Here is a 19,061-nt window from a genome sequence, read left to right on the forward strand (position 1 = left end):
TTGTAATGATCGAACAACAAAAAAGTTTATTGTGTTGATATGCATTTGTCGTGGGCTAGTTATGAATTGGAAGGTGCTCGGCAAACGACAGCGGGTCGCAATTAGAGTCTCATTTGCACTCGATTTGTTGTTTTTATGTTAGTTGCTTTTTGTGTATTTGCATTGAATTTTTATGTGGAAAAGCAGCATCACTATGCATGTTTGTGCATGCAGGTTTGATTGTATATCATTGAAGTATTTAGGGAAAAGTGTTCTACAAGAATTTTGTTAGCTGTGGTGGTTGGTAGGGAGTACATAATTGCCTTATATCTTTGATAACATAGATTTGAATGGATGGGGTATTCAAAAGTAAATAATAATTTTTCTACAGACGATTTGTAGGGCAGAAAAACATACATACATACATATTTATGTACTAAACACAATTTCATTCTCCCTACCTAATTGTGAGGTGTATTAGCGTGACTTTTTATTACTTCATAGTGCTTTATGCGTCACAGATATTTTTTCGTCATAGAACGGTTAACTTTAAAAAACTTTCAAATGGGTGTATGTAGGTGTTCCAGCTCTTGGGCGGCTTTGATTTTGTTGCACACCTGGAAAGTTTTCTAAATTCTAAGAAACTCCCCACATGCATGTACATATGTTTTTATAAAAATTTCTACATGAATGACGCACGATTAGAAGATCTTAATCTGGTTTATTAAACTTACATATATGTATATTTTTGAATCAAAAACACATAACTCTGGCCTCTATTTGGTTCCCACAGCACCATGAAAGGTTACATTTCCACCTGCACACATATGGATTTACAAATGTGATCCCTAGCAAAGAGCTGTGCTATTTTCGAAGCTCATTACACACCACACTTACTTAACAATAAAATTTTAATTTAAGTGGAAATACTACAAAGTCATATTTCCTCTAAGCTCATCTCGAGCAATCCCAAAGTCCAAACGACCCTTCGACCACCCACACTTGTCGAAAATTGGCTGCACTTCCAATTAAAATACCAAATTGAATTCACATGCTGACACGTCTGCGACTGATTGTAGATAATTTCCAGTCTAGTGCGAAGGCAGAATGCCGACAAAACACCAGCACACACCAACGCACGCCCAGCCATCAACAACTCAGCACGTTGCCAGCGATTTTGCATCAGTAAATATGCTTAGCATCAGCACTTTCAGCTCCAAGTATCAGCTGATGAACACAGCAGCAGCAGAAGTAACATCGTCATCATCATGTTGTTCATCATCATTTTCGTCAAAGTAAACATCATGCGACTGCTGCTGCTGCCGCTCAAGAGCAAATTTCGGTGCAAAATATTTTCATTATTAATGCTTGTAGTGGCCTCTTGGGCAACGAGCGGCATCTAGGACATGGTCAGCTGCCACAAAAAGCGCCTCGACATTGAAATATCAAAAACTATTTCGAAGAAAATCACTCAGACAAAAGCTGAAAAGCCAAGTCAAGCCACTGACTGCTAAATGGCTGAATTGAGTGAACGCTGGGCGTGCGGCGTGGAGCCGTTAGAAGTATGCGGAGGATGTGAAGCATCAAACAGGAAGACAATTTCAATAATTTCAAGTTTAAGGAATTTTCGCAAAGACCAAGCTAGTGTGTGCGAATAAAAAAACCGTAGACAAATCAATGAAATGCACTGACATTAAGTAAGGAAGTGGCAACGTATATATACACATATATTCATTCAACAACATGCTGCCACCAATGTGTGGAGGAAATCGCAAAAAAGTGCCACAACAAACTTAAGCCAAGAAGTCAGACCCAATACTACTGTAGTCTATTGGCGCTATCGAAAGAAGATGTAGCTTCGAACAACTTGGCAGCTCTGCGTAATGAGCAGACAGTCAAACAGACGATGCAGGCAGGCAGGAAGTACAGGCGCGCCCGCATCCTGTGTGCACGAGCACTCTACCAGCAAGAGATCGACCAAAAGAAACTGCCAGTGTGGCTGCGGGATGAACTTTGCAGTACTTGCTGCCAATAACTGAAAATTTAATTTTCAATTGAATGCACTCACATTTGCAGTGACCGACCATAAGTGAGCTGACTGAGGCCAGCAGAATGCGGTCAAGAGCGATAAAGAAACAAGGTAGATGAAAAAATGTGTATTTGTATATATATATTTTTTTTTTATTTAGTAGCTCCTAAGTGGGTATCGCAAATTCTGGAAAAATGCGCCTGAAGCCGGAAAAATGCTCTGTGTCCTAATACACAAACAACTAACGGAAATATTAAGCAAGAAACCGAGAGAATGAAGAAACATGTTCTGATTAAAAAATATCAATATAATTCACTTCGACCTCGTCAGCTGCCTCGTTATGTATAAATAAATATAAGATTTGTGTATAGGAATACTTATAACATATGAAAAAAGGTCTAGTTATTTTTGAACCAGTAGCTCTTATTTGCTAAAAATTGATAATCAATAATTTAAGGAATATATTGAGTCTAATTCCAAACAATAATAAAATAAAATTATCTTTTAATATCAACTTCATGCTAATTGTTGTAATAAAAATCTTACCCCTTTCCTTTAGACCAGTACGCTTTACTTTCAGACCAGTCACAAGCAAAAAAATACACGCTTAATTTTAAAAACTAAGTTTACAAATACAAAAAAAAACAATATTTTTTAACATAATGTTGCATTTTCAAGTAGTTACTAAACACATTACATTGACACTAGTTACCGATATGTACAATTTTGGTCTGCTACTGGTTTTTTTCTTCAAAATATTTTCTTTTCAAATTTTGATATATTTTTATAACAAATTTCTCTTTGGACCAATTCACATTACCTTGAGGCCTCTAGCGAACCAAATATATGCATCCTTAATTTAAAAAAAAAAAATCTCACAATGGGAAAAATGTTTTAAAATAGCGAATAAACAATATCTTAAGAAGAGATTATCAAACTAATGTTGCTTTTTCAAAGTAGTTACCTAACCCATTATTTAGAAAATAGTTACCGATATAAACAATTTGGAACAGTTGCAGCTATTTCTCTTGAGACGATTTGCTGCTGAAATTTGTATATAATATTTCCTAGAAATTAATTACCAAATTGCAATATATTTCTATTACAAAAAAATCTCGGGGTGTATTACAAAAAACTGAAAATTATGGCTTTGCCGCCAAAAGCTACATTTCAACAAAGTGACAAACTTTCAATCACTATTATCATGTGTTCATCATTTCTCTGACATTTTCGCCATACCATGCCTTCAGCGGACATATAATGCAAGCCACAAGCCTCAAGCCACCTACTAACGCTGCCATGCTCCCCTTACAAACCTGCAGCTACAATCCCATCACTTCCCAATGCATATCAACTTCATAACATCAGTGCGCCTTTGTTGACTGCAAATTTTGGTTGATTGGTTTAGAGTATTGTTTGTGTGTGTTTTGTATATGCGTGTGGGTGACAAAGTTGGTTGTGGCTTGCCAGTGGCTGCTGGCGGTTATTGCGGTCAATTCAGTTGAGCATTAAATCGATTTCAATGAAATTTAATCGTCTCTCTCTTCATTAGAAGCGCATATCAATGGCCAATGGCGGTCTGTATATATGTACATATCTGTGTAACATTGCTGCAATGTCAACAACTGTGTAGCGGTACAAAAGCCAAAGTTTCCCTCAAGGGTCTATCACAAAACAATTCAAAGCATTCATGCACAATTTTTCGTTATTCTCAAAAGTTCAAGTGAAATTTGAGTGTAATGCCGCAATGATGCTCGAATGGGCGTTAAAACGTTTCACAAGTTCAGTTCAAGAGTAAAATCAAAGTTCAAATTGTACACAAAGCGTGCGTTGAAGCAAAATTGCTGCAAGTGTAGGTAAATAGAATACTTTTTCTTGACAAAATCGGCACGTTATGGTGATTAATAGCTAATTTTCTCAGACTAGAGCCACAAGGCTTTAATCTTTTTGGTGTTTTAAGCTGCTCGCTCTCTTGTAGGTGTGTTCTCTTGTTGTGGTTTTTTCCTTTTTGTCGTTGAAAACTTCTCCGCTCTTCTCAACATACTATACTTTGAAATGTTCAAACTCAGATGCATTTCTGAGTTTTATAGTCTATGTATAGTGATCCTAAGGCTCCTTGTTCATACTTCATGCAAATCACTAGAAGCTTAAGTAGCTCATATATCACATGTTTAGCATCCCTTTACCTCCTTTAAACCACGCTTTATTAAATTTTTACACATTCTTACCACTTAATGCCCATAAAATTTAATCGCTTCACCACAAACGGCTACTGGAGTTTAACAATTTCAAAATCCCACTTTATGGCTCAAACTTTACTCAGCTTTGTTTTTATGTTAGTGGCATTTGATATTTAATGGCTTTATTCAAATTGCATTTCACTTTATTTAGTCACATTGTCTTTCATATATCTATTTTCGGTAATCCTTTTTATTTTAGTTTTCGCAAGCTCTTTTTGTTATTATTTCCATATTTTTTCGTTACACTCACATTCTTTTCTTTGTGCGTGTTTGTGTGCAGGTGAAGCTTAAAAATTCATAAAATTTTTAAAATCTGGTCACACCTGATGGCATATTCCGATTTTTTTATTGCTTTGCTTGGATTTTGTTTACTCATTTTTTGAGATTTCACGCCGTTCTACCTTTCGCAGCATATTTTAGTGCAATCCTCTTTCAGCGATTGCGTGTAATATATGAAAAATAAAATATTTTTCGCAAATAATTATTTTTTAAATATTTGCACAAAAAAATTGGTATTTTTTCAAATACTTTGTCATTTAGAATAAAAGTGTGAAATTATTTACCAAAAATGTGGAAACGTTTTTGAATATTAAAAGCTTCTTTAAGGTAATTTTTTGTTGCTATTAATACTCAATTAATATTCATAGCGACATGCATGAATTGGTTGAGAGACCCTTTAAAAATACAAGGCAATTTAATTTTGAATATTTTTCTGCTAATTATAATTTTGCAATTTATGACTTTAGTTTGTGATACATTATTTGGAATGAATATATATTTTCCACATACTTACATGCATGTATGTTTAGTATTTACCTATTAATATAGCTCGCGGCTGCATAGTTGATAAGGGCGCTGTAAGATTCAACCACTGTATCGCGACGTCTACTTTTAATACCTTTTTCTTCCAATTTGGATCGACATTTTAATCAAACTTTTTCATTTCAATTGAAGCTGGATCTGCTTTCTCTCCAACAAGTATTGGTAAAAGAACACCAATGTCAGTTTAGATACATACATATGTGGATATGTGGTAAAGAAAATATCAATAACACTCCATCCACTGATACATACACCGAATTGATCCAAATGCTTGTTTGATATTTTTTCACTTGCATTATTTTTAACTTCTATTCTTCTTCTTCTTCTTCTTCTTCTTCTTCTTGATTGGCGTAGACGCCGCTTACGCGATTATAGCCGAGTTAACAACAGCGCGCCAGTCGTTTCTTCTTTTCGCTACGTGGCGCCAATTAGATATTCCAAGTGAAGCCAGGTCCTTCTCCACTTGGTCCTTCCAACGGAGTGGAGGTCTTCCTCTTCCTCTGCTTCCCCCGGCGGGTACTGCGTCGAATACTTTCAGAGCTGGAGTGTTTTCGTCCATCCGGACAACATGACCTAGCCAGCGTAGCCGCTGTCTTTTAATTCGCTGAATTATCTCAATTTCGTCGTATATCTCGTCTCTCATCCGAGGCTGTTGTTGCGTTGTCATTGGGGTGGTTTTTTTACGTGGCGGGTCCCAAACCCAGCGCACAACCCTATGCAGGGAATGTTTCGCCTTCTCACTTTAGCTCGCCTTCAAACAGAAATTCTTAGGCTACCCAGAGGATACTTGGTCAAGGACCGGAAGTCGTGAGCTGCTTGAGTCATATGTAAAAGAATCGTTTCTGGCCACTCCCCAGTGAATGGTGATCAGAAAACTTTCCTCACTTGCGTGAACTTCTACACATGACTCCATCGTCAATTCTATTCTTCTATTCTTACTTCAATCATTTGTACTAATAATTTTCTACTTTCTTTGAGTTTTTTAAAAACTTTTTTAGTTGGTTAGATTAAATCACCAACCAACATCAAAGAAAGTTCTCCGTCATCAACTTTTACCCATTTGATCCAACTTGTTTTTTAGTGATAGCGAACTTATGTTTCAAATAAGCAAAGAAAAATGAGTTATTAGTTCATAATAGAATAACTTAGTATTCTAACAACGTTAGTTATTAATTCAGAATAGATTAACTTAGTATTCTAACAACTTTCCAAATGTTGGTTTCCAGCAGGTCAGGTAATTTTAAGGGAATGATTTTGCCCCCAAAAAATCGTCTCAACGTAGAGAGGATTGTAACGTAGTAAACTTGCCGCTCCATCTGTCTTGCGGAGACCATATAGTACCTTGAAGATTAATATTGACTTGAGAGATCATCAAATGTATAGTCATTTATCTGGAGAGACACAGAACTTTTCTTAATTATAATTTCGATACTATTGTTCATTTAAATACTCGAAAAAAACCGAAAAAATTACTCATCATAGAACATGACTTGACGTGAAAAGATAAGTTTTCAAAAATTTCAACAGTTGTTTCGGTGTTATCTTTTCCATTGTAATTTGACACGGTATACTGAGGAGAAATATTATTATTTGACAGCTGATTTGATAGCAATTGTTATAAGAAATCAAATATTAGGTAGACAAAACAGTATTTTCGTATTTTGTCAATAGATATCGATGTAGTCGCATATCTCCAATACTAGCAACCATATAGTGTAGAAAGCTTTATCTAACCAAAAAAAGTTAAATTCGAGCAAGTTAAGAAAAAGTCACAACTGTTCACAAAGGACTGAAAATAATGAAGAAATTTGCTATATTATAAATACGAAAAGACTCTTTCGACTACCCACTATATAATTATTATGTAAACCTCTAAAACAAAAATTTACACTCTATACCCCAGTCTAGGTATTTTCTTCTCTGAAGTATCATTAAATAAAGTAGCCTAATGCTTCAACTTATTGACAGCTATTTCTCTTTATCTCCCAGCACAACTAACTCCACCTAACTTCCTTTCCACCACAATCATTCGCTCTTGCGCAATTATTTTCCACACTGTGAAACACAAAATGCTTTGTTGACAATAATCTATGAAATTTTTTAAATAATGTGCAGGAAAAATTCTTAATAAATAAATTGAAAGATGAAACCACAAAAGTTGCGCTGCTATTAAGAGACTACTTTGCCACCACCACATGCAACTACAGCAGCTGCGCAACCACCCACCGACAAACGAAATACTACACACCGCCAATTGTGAACGGAAATTCTTAGAGCAATATGTGGACCACACACACGCGCCACATACGCGCGTAAAGCCGACGACGAAACGACCGCCTGTCAATTGCAATTGAAACCGCTGAGCTTTTGACTTTCCGCAAACGACAGCGGTGTGTGTGGTGTGATCGGTGGGGCCAACCAATGTATACTCGAACATACTAATAAGTAGGAAATATGTGGCATACTCGAAATGAACTGCTTTGTTGCTGCGCGCTGCAATGAGCTCACGCGGTGCATAGCAACCGCAAATGTGCGGCAGCAGCGCGATATTGCGAAAGCACCGTTCGCTGCCGTTGGCGGTGTGAGGTGAAAAGTAGTTAAGCTGCGGACGCGCACGACCGGCTAAGCATCGGTTGGCTTGATGAAGTTATAAGCGATATCCGCAGTTATATTTGCAGTGGTCAAAGCAACGTGGCTGCCAATGCAGTAACTACTAATAATGGTGCGGTTAGCGGTAGGTGAACAGTGGCGGCGTTCGAATTTTTTGAAGTAGGTGTCGGAGATTTTAGAAATATCTGTGGTAAGGTAGAGCGTCGCACGCTCGTCGCATGTGATGTTGGTAAAGAACGTTGACTTACATGAACAGCGTGTCAGAAATAGTAGATATCAAAGAAAACATTAACTTGGGCAGCACCTGAGGTATGTAACCGCTCACAGGTGCATAAAGGAATAAAAAGCACATTCACTCTGATTTTAACCGATCAGTTTGGATAACAGCTATGTTATCGTTGCTGTAGTGGCAGAACTCTGCCTGGTTGAAATCCTTGGCCGGACAAAAATCCGGGTCCGTTCCGGTTACGTAGAGCCTACTGTCGTGGGAACGGCGATACCTATAAACTGTAGTGGCCGGATCTGAACATTTTCTATTGAGATTGTGGCGATGTCTTCGATATTAATCTTTGTTGAAATTATTTGTTACTGACCAGGGTTCTCAACATCCTCTGAACTTTTATCTGAACTCTTTAGTCATAAAATGATCAACACTCCTGAACGCCTTGATACTAGTAACGATAAGCACTGTCTATTTAGAAATAAATATTCGTTTCCAGAAAAGGAATGAGGATTTTAAGGAGGCTTTTAATTCCCTCTTCTTTGACATTTTTTTTTTTTTTTTTTTTTTTTTTTTTTTTTTTTTTTTTTTTTTTTTTTTTTTTTTTTTTTTTTTTTTTTTTTTTTTTTTTTTTTTTGACTTACCAACATTATAACCTCCCATAACACATAATTAAGTTAAATTTAAATTAAAGTTTCTGTTATGGAGTTCTTAGACCCCTTAACCCTCTATTATCCTATATTGCCGAATTGAAAATTCTCAACGCATTCCGAAAGCCATCGGCACTTTTCTTATGACTAAATGAGCTTTCAAGTCATATAAGATTTTCTGCTTCGCATAATCGATTTTCTCTACTTTCATCTTACCGCGCAAATGAGTGAATCAAGTGGCAGGTTTATATGTGTTCTTCTACGTCCTTGAGCTGTAAGTTGGTGTTCGTATGCACTTTACTGCCATTTCTTTTGTCATTTATGTCAATTGCAATATTTCTTATCACCAGCGATAATGGTTGAGTATGAGTGTGAGAGCGTGGAGACTATGATGGCGGCTGGTCAAATAGACCAGCTGCACACAGCGGCCACCGATGTAGACCCAATGCACATTCTCACGCTTATTGCACTCATTTTGGATTTGGACACACGCGTTTCTGTTATCCTTACTGCCAGTAAGTTTTAGTTGTTATTATTTCTACAATAACATGCGCTGTACACGCTTTGCTGTCCACCACTTGGCACTTGCCACTTTTTGTTTTTCCGTTTTCCATTTAAAATGAAGACAGCAAGTGGCATTTATTGCCGCCACACAGCGCCGATTTATGAGTATGTAGCTAGATGCGGCTTCTCTGTGGTCGCCACAGCATTGACATTGCGCTGAGCTGTGCGCGAGTGTCCGCTGCAATCGGATGAGTCGAGTTATTGTATTATTGGCAACTGCAATCAACCGATTTGCTCTGTGCTCCACGGGCGTGTGCGCTATTTGCTATTTCCGTGCGCTTCCTTGCTATCTTCCACACACATATGTATGTACACATATTTGTATCATAGTCCAGTCTTCACTGCGTCGATAGTCATGTATGATTTGGCACTTGCTATTCTAACCACACATATGATACATACCGTTGCTGCATCAATTGTCTAGCGCTTGGCCTTGGTCAATCTTGGTCAGCGGAAAGTTGGGAGGGAAATTCCATTATTTCCTTCGCTGCTTTTGTGCTCTAATTCTTCGGCGCTTTTGTTATGATTTTGAATTGTGGCAACGGTTTGTTTGTGCTTGAGTATGCTGCACTCTTCGTTACGGAAGATTGGAAAATTCTTATGCATATGGATTTTTCTCTACATAGAGTAGCATTCACACCTATTGTTGTGTGATGTGTTGTGGCATTATGAAAGGATTAAAATTGTATTGTCAAACTGAAAAATTTAAGATTATGAGCCAACACTTCTTAACCACACTCTAGCAATGCTTTCAGCTGTGTGGGAGGTTAAGGAACCTCTTCACAATATTCTGAAATATTACAAAATTGAAAAGAGTCGGTGAAGAAGATCATCATTAATACCCTAAACAGGGTATTAAGTTAAGTTAAGCCTAAAAAGAAATATGGGAAACTGGGACAGATTACGATCTGAAATTTTTCTCCTCAACAATATGTCGAAAACGCCGATATCGGAACACTATAGAATATTGTTGCAAACTGATCGATCAAAACCAAGAGATTTATCATTTCCGTTATAATTTTTTTCTAATTTATTTTGTAAGGACTTTTTGCAAGGTTTCAAGAGTACTCAGAATCATCCAAAAAATCAGGCGTTAGCTTAAAAATCATATACTTTTCGACTTGAGAAAATGTATTCTTAGTTGGCAACCCTATTGGGGTAATTTTTGACTTAAAGCAACAATAAAAATATTATGTCTCAGAATAATATCCTGCGGCTGCTTGTATCTTTGTAAAAATTCAAGAATATCAAACATCTTTCTCCTCTTAAAAATCCCTTACGATTATCTACAAAGAAAGATGATTGACCATCAACACTCGAGTATTTGCGACTTCATTTCTATCGCGCGATAAATCACATCTCTGCTTTGTGCGATTTTGTAACGTTTGATTGATCACTTCAGCGCAAAATGAAGTATGTTTTTTAACGTATGCATGTAAGTTGCAGACGGTCGTTGGAAAAACACTTCTTTACAAATTTACGCAGATAAAATAATACGAGTATGACAACATAAGCAAATTCTCTAAATTAGATTGTATAGAAGGTAACATGTAGTACAAGCCAAGCAAGTGGCGCAACAAATTGCCGATCAATAGTGTGGTGCTTTAGAACACCCGCTGCGTCAACATGACAGATAACAGTTAACTTCAATTATTGACTTAAAAGAGTGGGAAAAACGCACAAAAGAGATACATATATATTTATGTCTATACTTAGGTGAACACATACAACTGCAGCCACAATGTTTATGTTCCTTTCGAACACTAGCTTGATTGATTAAGAAGATGACCTCAATTGAATGTGGCGGTCTACTTACCAAATACACGCCAATACAAATTAGAAACAACAACACATGCAGTAATAAGAAAGATATACTTTGCACAAAAATCCATTTATTAACTAACAAGCAAAAGCTTGTCGGGTAATTAAAAAATATTTGTGGTTATGTATACGTATATGTACTATATGTACATATTTGAGCGTATGTGTATCAGTTAATAATTGAAAGCAAAATTTTAATCAGCTTCAATAAACGCTCAGGAAATACCAGCATCGCACAGATGTGGCGAACAGATGCGGTAATAAAAGCAGGTCAGTGACGTGGGTAATATAAAAGTATATACGAATATACCTGTAGGAAATTTGTCTGATACTTTGCTGGGAATTTTACACACAGTTATCTTTTATTTATTTAAACATCATTCACTCCTCCAAAAACAATGTTTGGGTAATTATAAATCTCTGTTACCGAAGTCCCGAAATTTTCGGGATTAATATTAATTTTTATAATGGTCTGCAGAAAAAAACCATATGAATTTAGCGATATTATCGTATATAGTATAAATCTAGTAACTAGTAAATAACTTGATACCTTTAAATCAATATAGTTCGGGATTTTGAAGCAATAGCTTTCGAAAAAGTTAAAATAAGTAAAGAATGACAAATATAGTATGTAGGCAATATAACTGGGTTATTGAATTTACCTATTTTATAGAAAATATATTATAGTTACATTGATTTAAAATAATTTATATAAATTATCAAACTCTCCATATCGGGATCCCGAACCCCAAGTGACATAATTTCAGGATTTTCAAACAAAGGAAGTAAAAAGTTTTATGAACACGTATTTAAAAGCTTCAGAATGTGTTATTTAATAAATTAAAATATTTCGGGATTAGTGCCGAAAAATTTAAACTAAATATCTTAGTGAACATTCTATGTAAAATATTTAATATTATATTATATTTAAACATATTTTACATTAATTTAAATAAATTATTGAATAATGCATTTCGGGATCTCGATATCAAAGTGACATAATTTCGGAATTTTCGCACAAATGTAATAGAAAGGTTTATCAATATGTTTTTAAAAGCGCCAAAACGTTCCCATTTACTGAATTAATATCTATATTTCGGGATATAGCCGTCGAATTATGTAGTGTAATTGGATTAATTAATTTGCTTACTTTATATAAAATATATTAAATTCTAAAAACATATTTCACATTAATTTACAATTATCTTTAATAAATTATCAAATAATGCATATCGGGATCCCGAAATCCAAGTGTCGCAATTTCGGGATTTTTAAACATATACGCGTAATTGTAAAATCTGTAATTTCTACAGGCACTTAATAGTTCCAAGTATGTGCACATTTCTATGTTCAAGGTACTTTTTCCTACTGGGTAGTTATCAGGTTCGAATTATCGAATACGTAAATTGGCGTGCACATGATATTTCATTTTTTGCATTTAATTTCTTAAAGTAAATTGCTGCGCGCAACAATGAACTTGAACTATAAACTCAACGCACGATTACAAATAAGGAATCATTTCTCTTTCACAATTTTCTTTCAAGTCATGATCCAGAAATACCAAATTTTTCGAGTAGAGCTTCTTATATACAGTACTATATGTTTCTACCTACATACTTATGTATTCAATATATATGTATACGTATATGTAAGTGATTAGTGTTTGTTGTTGTACCAAACGCCATTGCAATGCGACCGATCATTAAGCGACAAATGTCAACGACAGCTGCTGACAGTTGGAGCAGGAAATTGACTGCTGAAAAATTGCGCAAATGTCTAGAGTGTGTGTGAGTGCTGGCGGTGGTGAGTCGCATGAGCTAAAAATTTTAAACAAATATGTGATATTTTATAAATATAATTTTTCATTGCAACAAACTTGCCATACAACAAAAAAGTTTAAAATAAATGTCATTCGCAATCAGCTGTTTTTCAAACGCACGCGCTCAACTAACAGTAAAAGCATCATTTATCAATGCGCCTGTCAGCTGGAAAGCCTCGAACATCAACAAAATCTGGTTTGCGCTGACTTTAAAATATCAAAGCAAAAAAATTCAAAATATTTGTTGTTATAACGGTGGGAAGAATATTCTGAAAAATAAAAAACAACATTATAACACTCTTTTTCTACTTGAAATGCAAGCAGAACCCATCTCTTCACCACACACTCACACGCGCAGTAATGACAAATTCGTGGCTTGTTTAGGATCTCTTGACGTTTAAGCTGTCAAACAAACGTCACGCGTTACAAACATATCCAAGTTTGGTATACTATGTGTGAGTTTAATTTTGTTTTTTGTTTTTACTGTTTTTTGATGCCGGCGAGTACAAAGTTTTTGACTTATCTTAATGCATTTTTTGGACAATTTTTCGTGGCTGAGTGACGTATGAAAATCACGACTTCAATAAAACGCCACACACAATTGGGAGGGGTTTTGTGGTGGAGTAAGTTTGTGGTAGGAAAATGTGCCCATCCGCTTATATACATATGTATATATGTATGTGTTTGAGTCCAACTCGTTTATTGCTTCTGCTGTCATTCACATGTTTAACGGCGCCCGCGCAACTTAATCGTAAAAACTTGTAGCTGAATGAAGCGCTTATTTATGTTCAGAGTAGCTGATTTTTCTGTTCGAAGCCCTTTTTAAAGCAACCATAAACATAAAATGTATGCGAAGTTTTCTCATAGCCAGTGAACTTTATTGCTCGTTAACTATCAAAGTGTTCTTTGAGCATATTGAAAGCATCAAAAGCAGTGAAATTAAGTAAGTGATTGTGCAGCAAATTTAAATAAGTGATAAATACGCATTAATTGTTCGGAAGTGTTGCGTGGATGGCAGGTTTATTGATTTTACATAATACCGAAAAGTACTTCTCGAAATTCAAGGTCATTTTGTAAGAGCAAAATAATTGTTTTTCTATGAAAAATTGGACTACAAATGTACCTTTGGCGCTGAAAACCTCTCAAACAATTATGTGGCATGTTTTATGCATCCTTCTTTTCATAGCTTGATCATAGAATCTTAAAACTCATTTATGGCTAAAAATAAATGCTTTAAAACTTTTACGACACGTAAATTTGTATACCTTCCTCATGAACTCGTAAAGGAAGTTGCTTTGTTGTCACCGCTGATCGCTTGGTAAACCGATGGGCCATAGAATGAATCACTCCGTCTGCCTAGTAATTGAAATACATTTGGCAACAAGCTAAACAAGCCATCTCCACTCTTCCCACATAGATCACTCACCATTGTTTTCACACTCCATTTTCGATGCGTTGTTTTTTTTTTGCGTTGACTCATTGACAATGCATTTTATTACCTTATACTCAATATTTTATATAAAACTATGAAGAACTAATAACAATCAACAATATTGATTATTACATCTGACAGGGTTTTTTTTTTTTTTTTTTTTTTTTTTTTTTTTTTTTTTTTTTTTTTTTTTTTTTTTTTTAATATAAAAATATAGATCATTCACTTTGCTAAGCAAATCACAGCCGCTAATGAAAATAAGTAAGTCGGTAAAATATGCCATAAATGCAGTTTTCGATCTTCCATCTTTGATATTTCACCAAAGAAAAACTATTCCAAAATATTTAGGATAAAGCGTCACTAGTGAAGTTGGCTGCGAAAAAAATTTAATAAGATCAGCAGTAGCCATCCAGTCCAAAAATTTAGTGAACGAGCCACTATATCCACAATAAGACTCAAACTGTTAAGATGGTGTTTGATTCAAGCTCACAGCTTTACTATCAAGTCTAAGAAACACTGAAAAATTGTAGTGATCAGCAAAAGTCTTCAAAATTATTATAATATAGAAGAGCGAGGTACCAATTTACAGTTTTCAAAATCAAACGCTACAATTGTGATATCACGCTTCTGCACTAGGTATATACATATATAGCACACCGATTATATTGTCTGACTTAAAGTTTTTGTGGAAAAAACTTCAATCTTTTGATATAGTTCCACATAGTCTTTCCTCTTAATAAAAAATATTGCAGCCAAGAGTGAAGTCTAAATTATTCCGCTTCTGGTCATCGACTTGGAGTGTATTACCGGGTTTTCAATATGCGGAGCCTCTACTAAAAAATCTTGAGTAGAAACAATAGTTTAACTGTTGGTAACATGAAAAAGAGATATTGATTGCCTTACAATAAAGAAAAGGTAAAGCTCGTCTGTCCTCCACGAAGATAAAAAGTAATTTTGATCGCTATTTGGACTATTCGATATTTTATAAAGCTTTAATCATTAATAATAAGTAATATAAAGAACCATATAAGACTAATTTTACCACAAATTTAAATTTTTATCTCTGAGCACCAAACTATTCTCCACCACTTTTAACTTACCACACTCAACTAACTATTCTCACTTTACTCTCATTTCTCCCCACACAGTATGACAACGTTAACTCGTGCCTGAATGTGCTGCGCACACAGGCGGTTTGTGGCTTGGATAACATAACCACCAATGACATTTGTGCCGGCCGTTTGAAGGCAGTCTTGGCGCTCTTTTTTGCGCTCAGCCGCTACAAACAACAATCAAAGCAACTGTCGACGAGCACAACACCAAATGCGAACGTTGTATTGGGCACAACAAATACGACGACCAACAATACAAACTCCGCTGCTACAACAAACAATACAGCGGCTACAGGCGCGACGACTGGCGCTAGTAATCAACAGCAGCAGCAAAACCAGCAGCAGCATCTGCAGAACGGCAATGGAACCATGTTGAATAGGTGAGTACTGTATTCACCACTTGTTTCAAATTAGATTCATTGAAGAGGTTCTTGTACGCGATAAGCGAACTGTTTTCACTATTTATTTTTATTGGGATTGCATTTTATATGAGAACAATAGCGTTCATAGTGGGAATAAGTTATCAAAATATTTGAAAAAGAATGTAAAATGGGAACGAACATGCAGAATATTGCGGGTTTGAGTCTTTGCTATTTGAATGTTGTCGCTAAATGGTTTTGGTTGTTAAATTTGCTGTTTGAGAACACCTACTGTATTGTAAATCTGGAGTTTCTTACTATAATTTATACGAGGTATTCTTCTCTTCGCAAAGATGATGACCAATGACCACCACAACTAGGGAAAGGTTTTCATCACTAAGAGCAAAGAGCTCCTTGCATCTCTTGCGATCGATCTTGGGCCAAAAGTATCTTTTGATTAATAGCAGGTCAAGCGTGCCTTTCCTTGACAGCTTCTCAGAATTGCAGTTACCTACGATTCCGCTATGGCTTGGTGCCAATATTAGTCATATTATAAAGCGACTCAATGCTATTTAGGAATTATGTAACCAGTAAGCTTTGAACGTAAATTGAGTGAACTTCCCGAGCTTTAGCTAGACAGGCGTCTACAAAAACTCTATCCTGTGCTTAATTTCTACTAACATACCAAGATATTCAACCAAAAATTGGTGTATGAAAAAGAAAAGCGGGCTCTTAGTCTATATAAGATGATCTAGAGCTGCAGTCTCGGAATATAGACGACTGCAGTAAAATTATGGTGGGGTCCTTTGTATACCGGATAGATGTCACTTTTAAAAGCGATAATTAAGCTATTGATTGCGAAGAATCTAGAAAAACACATACTTCGACTATCCCGAGTCTAAACTTTAAGGAACTATTCAAAGTAGTGCACATCCAAAGACTGGCACTTTAACTCAGCAAGTATCCACGGTTGTACATAGAATACTAGGGTGACCGACCGCCATTGAGGGTGCGACACAAGGTGATATGTTTTCATCCAGAATGCAGCAGAGCTCTTTTAAACAATTCAGAGTACATTTCTGGCGAGAGAAAGTTTTCAGAAGCTCTGAGGGCGAACTGCTATATATTAAAGCTACTACGAGCGCTCTAACTTATAAGAAATCATGAAAAGGCCAACTGAGTCAATTAAAAATTTTGTCAACTTATGTAAGTAAACTTTGTTTATCTTCAAAATCACTCAATAATAATTGCTCCCATTGAGCTGTCAGAGTTGGCAATTCATTTGATTGAACAGTTTGTTTGTTTAAACGTAAAAAAAGAACAACTGAAAGCCATTTGACAAAGTTTTATGAAATAAAAAATTGAATACATAAAAAAATCATTATTAAAATTTGAACGGAAATGAAGGAGAAAACGCCTTGTCGTATTGTCGTATATGTAAATACGAATATATGTATATGTTTGTATGTTTATGTATGCCACTAGATGCGTTTGTGTGCGTGCGATCGACTCCTGTCTGCCAGCAAAACAAATCTAATATGATTTATAGCATTGTTTGCTAGGAAATTACAGCGCATATCGATTCCCAGCGGATTTCCGTTTCTAGTACGTACATAAGCATGTATGTGTGTTGGTATATGTATATATACTTAGGTATGTACATATGTGTTAACGACAGCTTTTTATGCGCTCCACAAAAAACCGCCAGCAAACTCAATCAACTCCAATAAACTCCAATCTCAGACGTTAAACTTCGAAATGAAATTCCGAAGGAAAAAGTTAACCCAGCTGCAACAACAGCAATAAAAAAAACGTCTCCAACACAATTTTTTATTGGCGTTTCGCACAGCTACACTTTTTTTGGTTTGCTGCTTGTGAAGAGGGTACCGTTTTTGCATTTCTTTGAATGTATGTACATACCTACATCTACATTTGCATTGCTGTGCGCTCAAGTGCGTTTACTGCCCAACTGTGGAGCTACATCAAACTCTCAAAATATTAGAAAATTCAAAACATGCCGACCAATTTTCGATTCAGGTTTATTTGTGTTGCTCAAATGTACGCACCTTCACTAGCTCTGGCTAGCCACAACCACCTTCACCATCAACACCCCGACTCCACCTCATCGTCATAGCAACGCTCTGCTTTGATGCTGCTACTTTTCACTGTACAACGGTACGTTGGTGGGGAGCAGCTGCAGAGAACATGACTCGGCAAACAACCCCAAATGGCGCAAGTGGCGGGAAATCCCGTTAGACGGGAAACGGAAGCTGCTTTTCGGTATGCACTCGCATTTAAAGCTACTCCACCAACATTACAACAAACACAGCGTCAAATAAGCAGACGATACCGTTGGGTCTGATGAATGGGGGGTTGCTTGTTGTTGATGGCTTTGGCGACTCCCCAGCGTACTTTGGGGAGTCGCTGTTTGCGTTGTTTGCGCTTTGCATGAATGGAGGTCGTTAGCTGCAGAAGTTGTAAGCGAAAGCGTTTAACTTTCGGTTTTGTTTGCGCACGAGGGCGGAGGGCGTCGTATTGGGGCATTAGCCTTGTTTTATAGTACGACTTCCACTAACGCGGTGGTGGGGCGGTTGGTGTCATTTATTTTTGCATACTTCTCCGCAGCTATGTAGACACAGTCAAATAGTGTTGATGATGATGATGACTTTGCTTTGACTATGAAATTTAAATGCGAAACGGAAATACAATATGTATCAACAGGATTACAAGCAGTAGGGGTATGGGGTGACGTAGGCACACTGGAGTGGCGGTCGGCAGATGTATTGCCTGTAATGCAGGATTATACAAATAGTTCGAGTGGCAATAATAACCACTGATTTAAATTTTAGAATTGAAGTTGAAGAAGTATTCGAGCTTCTTTTTTAGGGGAGTAGAGTATTTTCTATAATTGAGATTGTGTAAAGTGTACGGAACTAAAGTAAAGTTTAAGCGCAAAATTCATTTACAACTTCGGTCATCATCTGCCATAGAAAAATATTTAAATTTTTTATTTTAAATATATAAGGAAAGATGCAATATTATGGAGACTTAAGCTGATTAATATAAACTTCTTCTAAGCTTATAAACAAATATATTTCTACATGCATCTTTGGCCTTAAGCCGTTTAGAGAAAATGAAAGTATAGTATACTGCTTGTATAGCTTAGGTTAGCGTAGTATAGAATTGAGGTATGCAGCGCGAGGGCTATAGTGCCCTCTGTCACAATGAATCATAGGCTCAACACACTGACAGATGCCAGTACATTTCTAAATGCTAAATCTCTATCCAAGAGTGGATCGCTGAGAACGCGGGTTCATTGTAATACCTAATTACTCCTGCGTATTGATTGAAAGATTAATAAGAGTCTACAAATCGCTTTGAGCATACCACCGAATTGTTGAGGC

General features: G+C 36.2%; 1 protein-coding gene across 1 annotated transcript in view; it reads left to right on the forward strand.

Moving 5' to 3' along the window:
• Positions 1 to 19,061, forward strand: part of LOC108967868 (protein sickie) — a 369,021-nt gene that overhangs the window by 145,989 nt on the left and 203,971 nt on the right. Inside the window, exon 3 of the mRNA XM_018931510.1 lies at positions 15,335 to 15,678. Within this exon, the coding sequence (XP_018787055.1) occupies positions 15,335 to 15,678 (344 nt within the window). The remainder of the gene's footprint in view (positions 1 to 15,334; positions 15,679 to 19,061) is intronic.

The sequence above is a fragment of the Bactrocera latifrons genome, unplaced genomic scaffold (genome assembly GCF_001853355.1).
Source record: "Bactrocera latifrons isolate USDA-ARS-PBARC rearing strain unplaced genomic scaffold, ASM185335v1 scaffold_2, whole genome shotgun sequence".
NCBI classification, from domain to species: Eukaryota; Metazoa; Arthropoda; class Insecta; order Diptera; family Tephritidae; genus Bactrocera; species Bactrocera latifrons.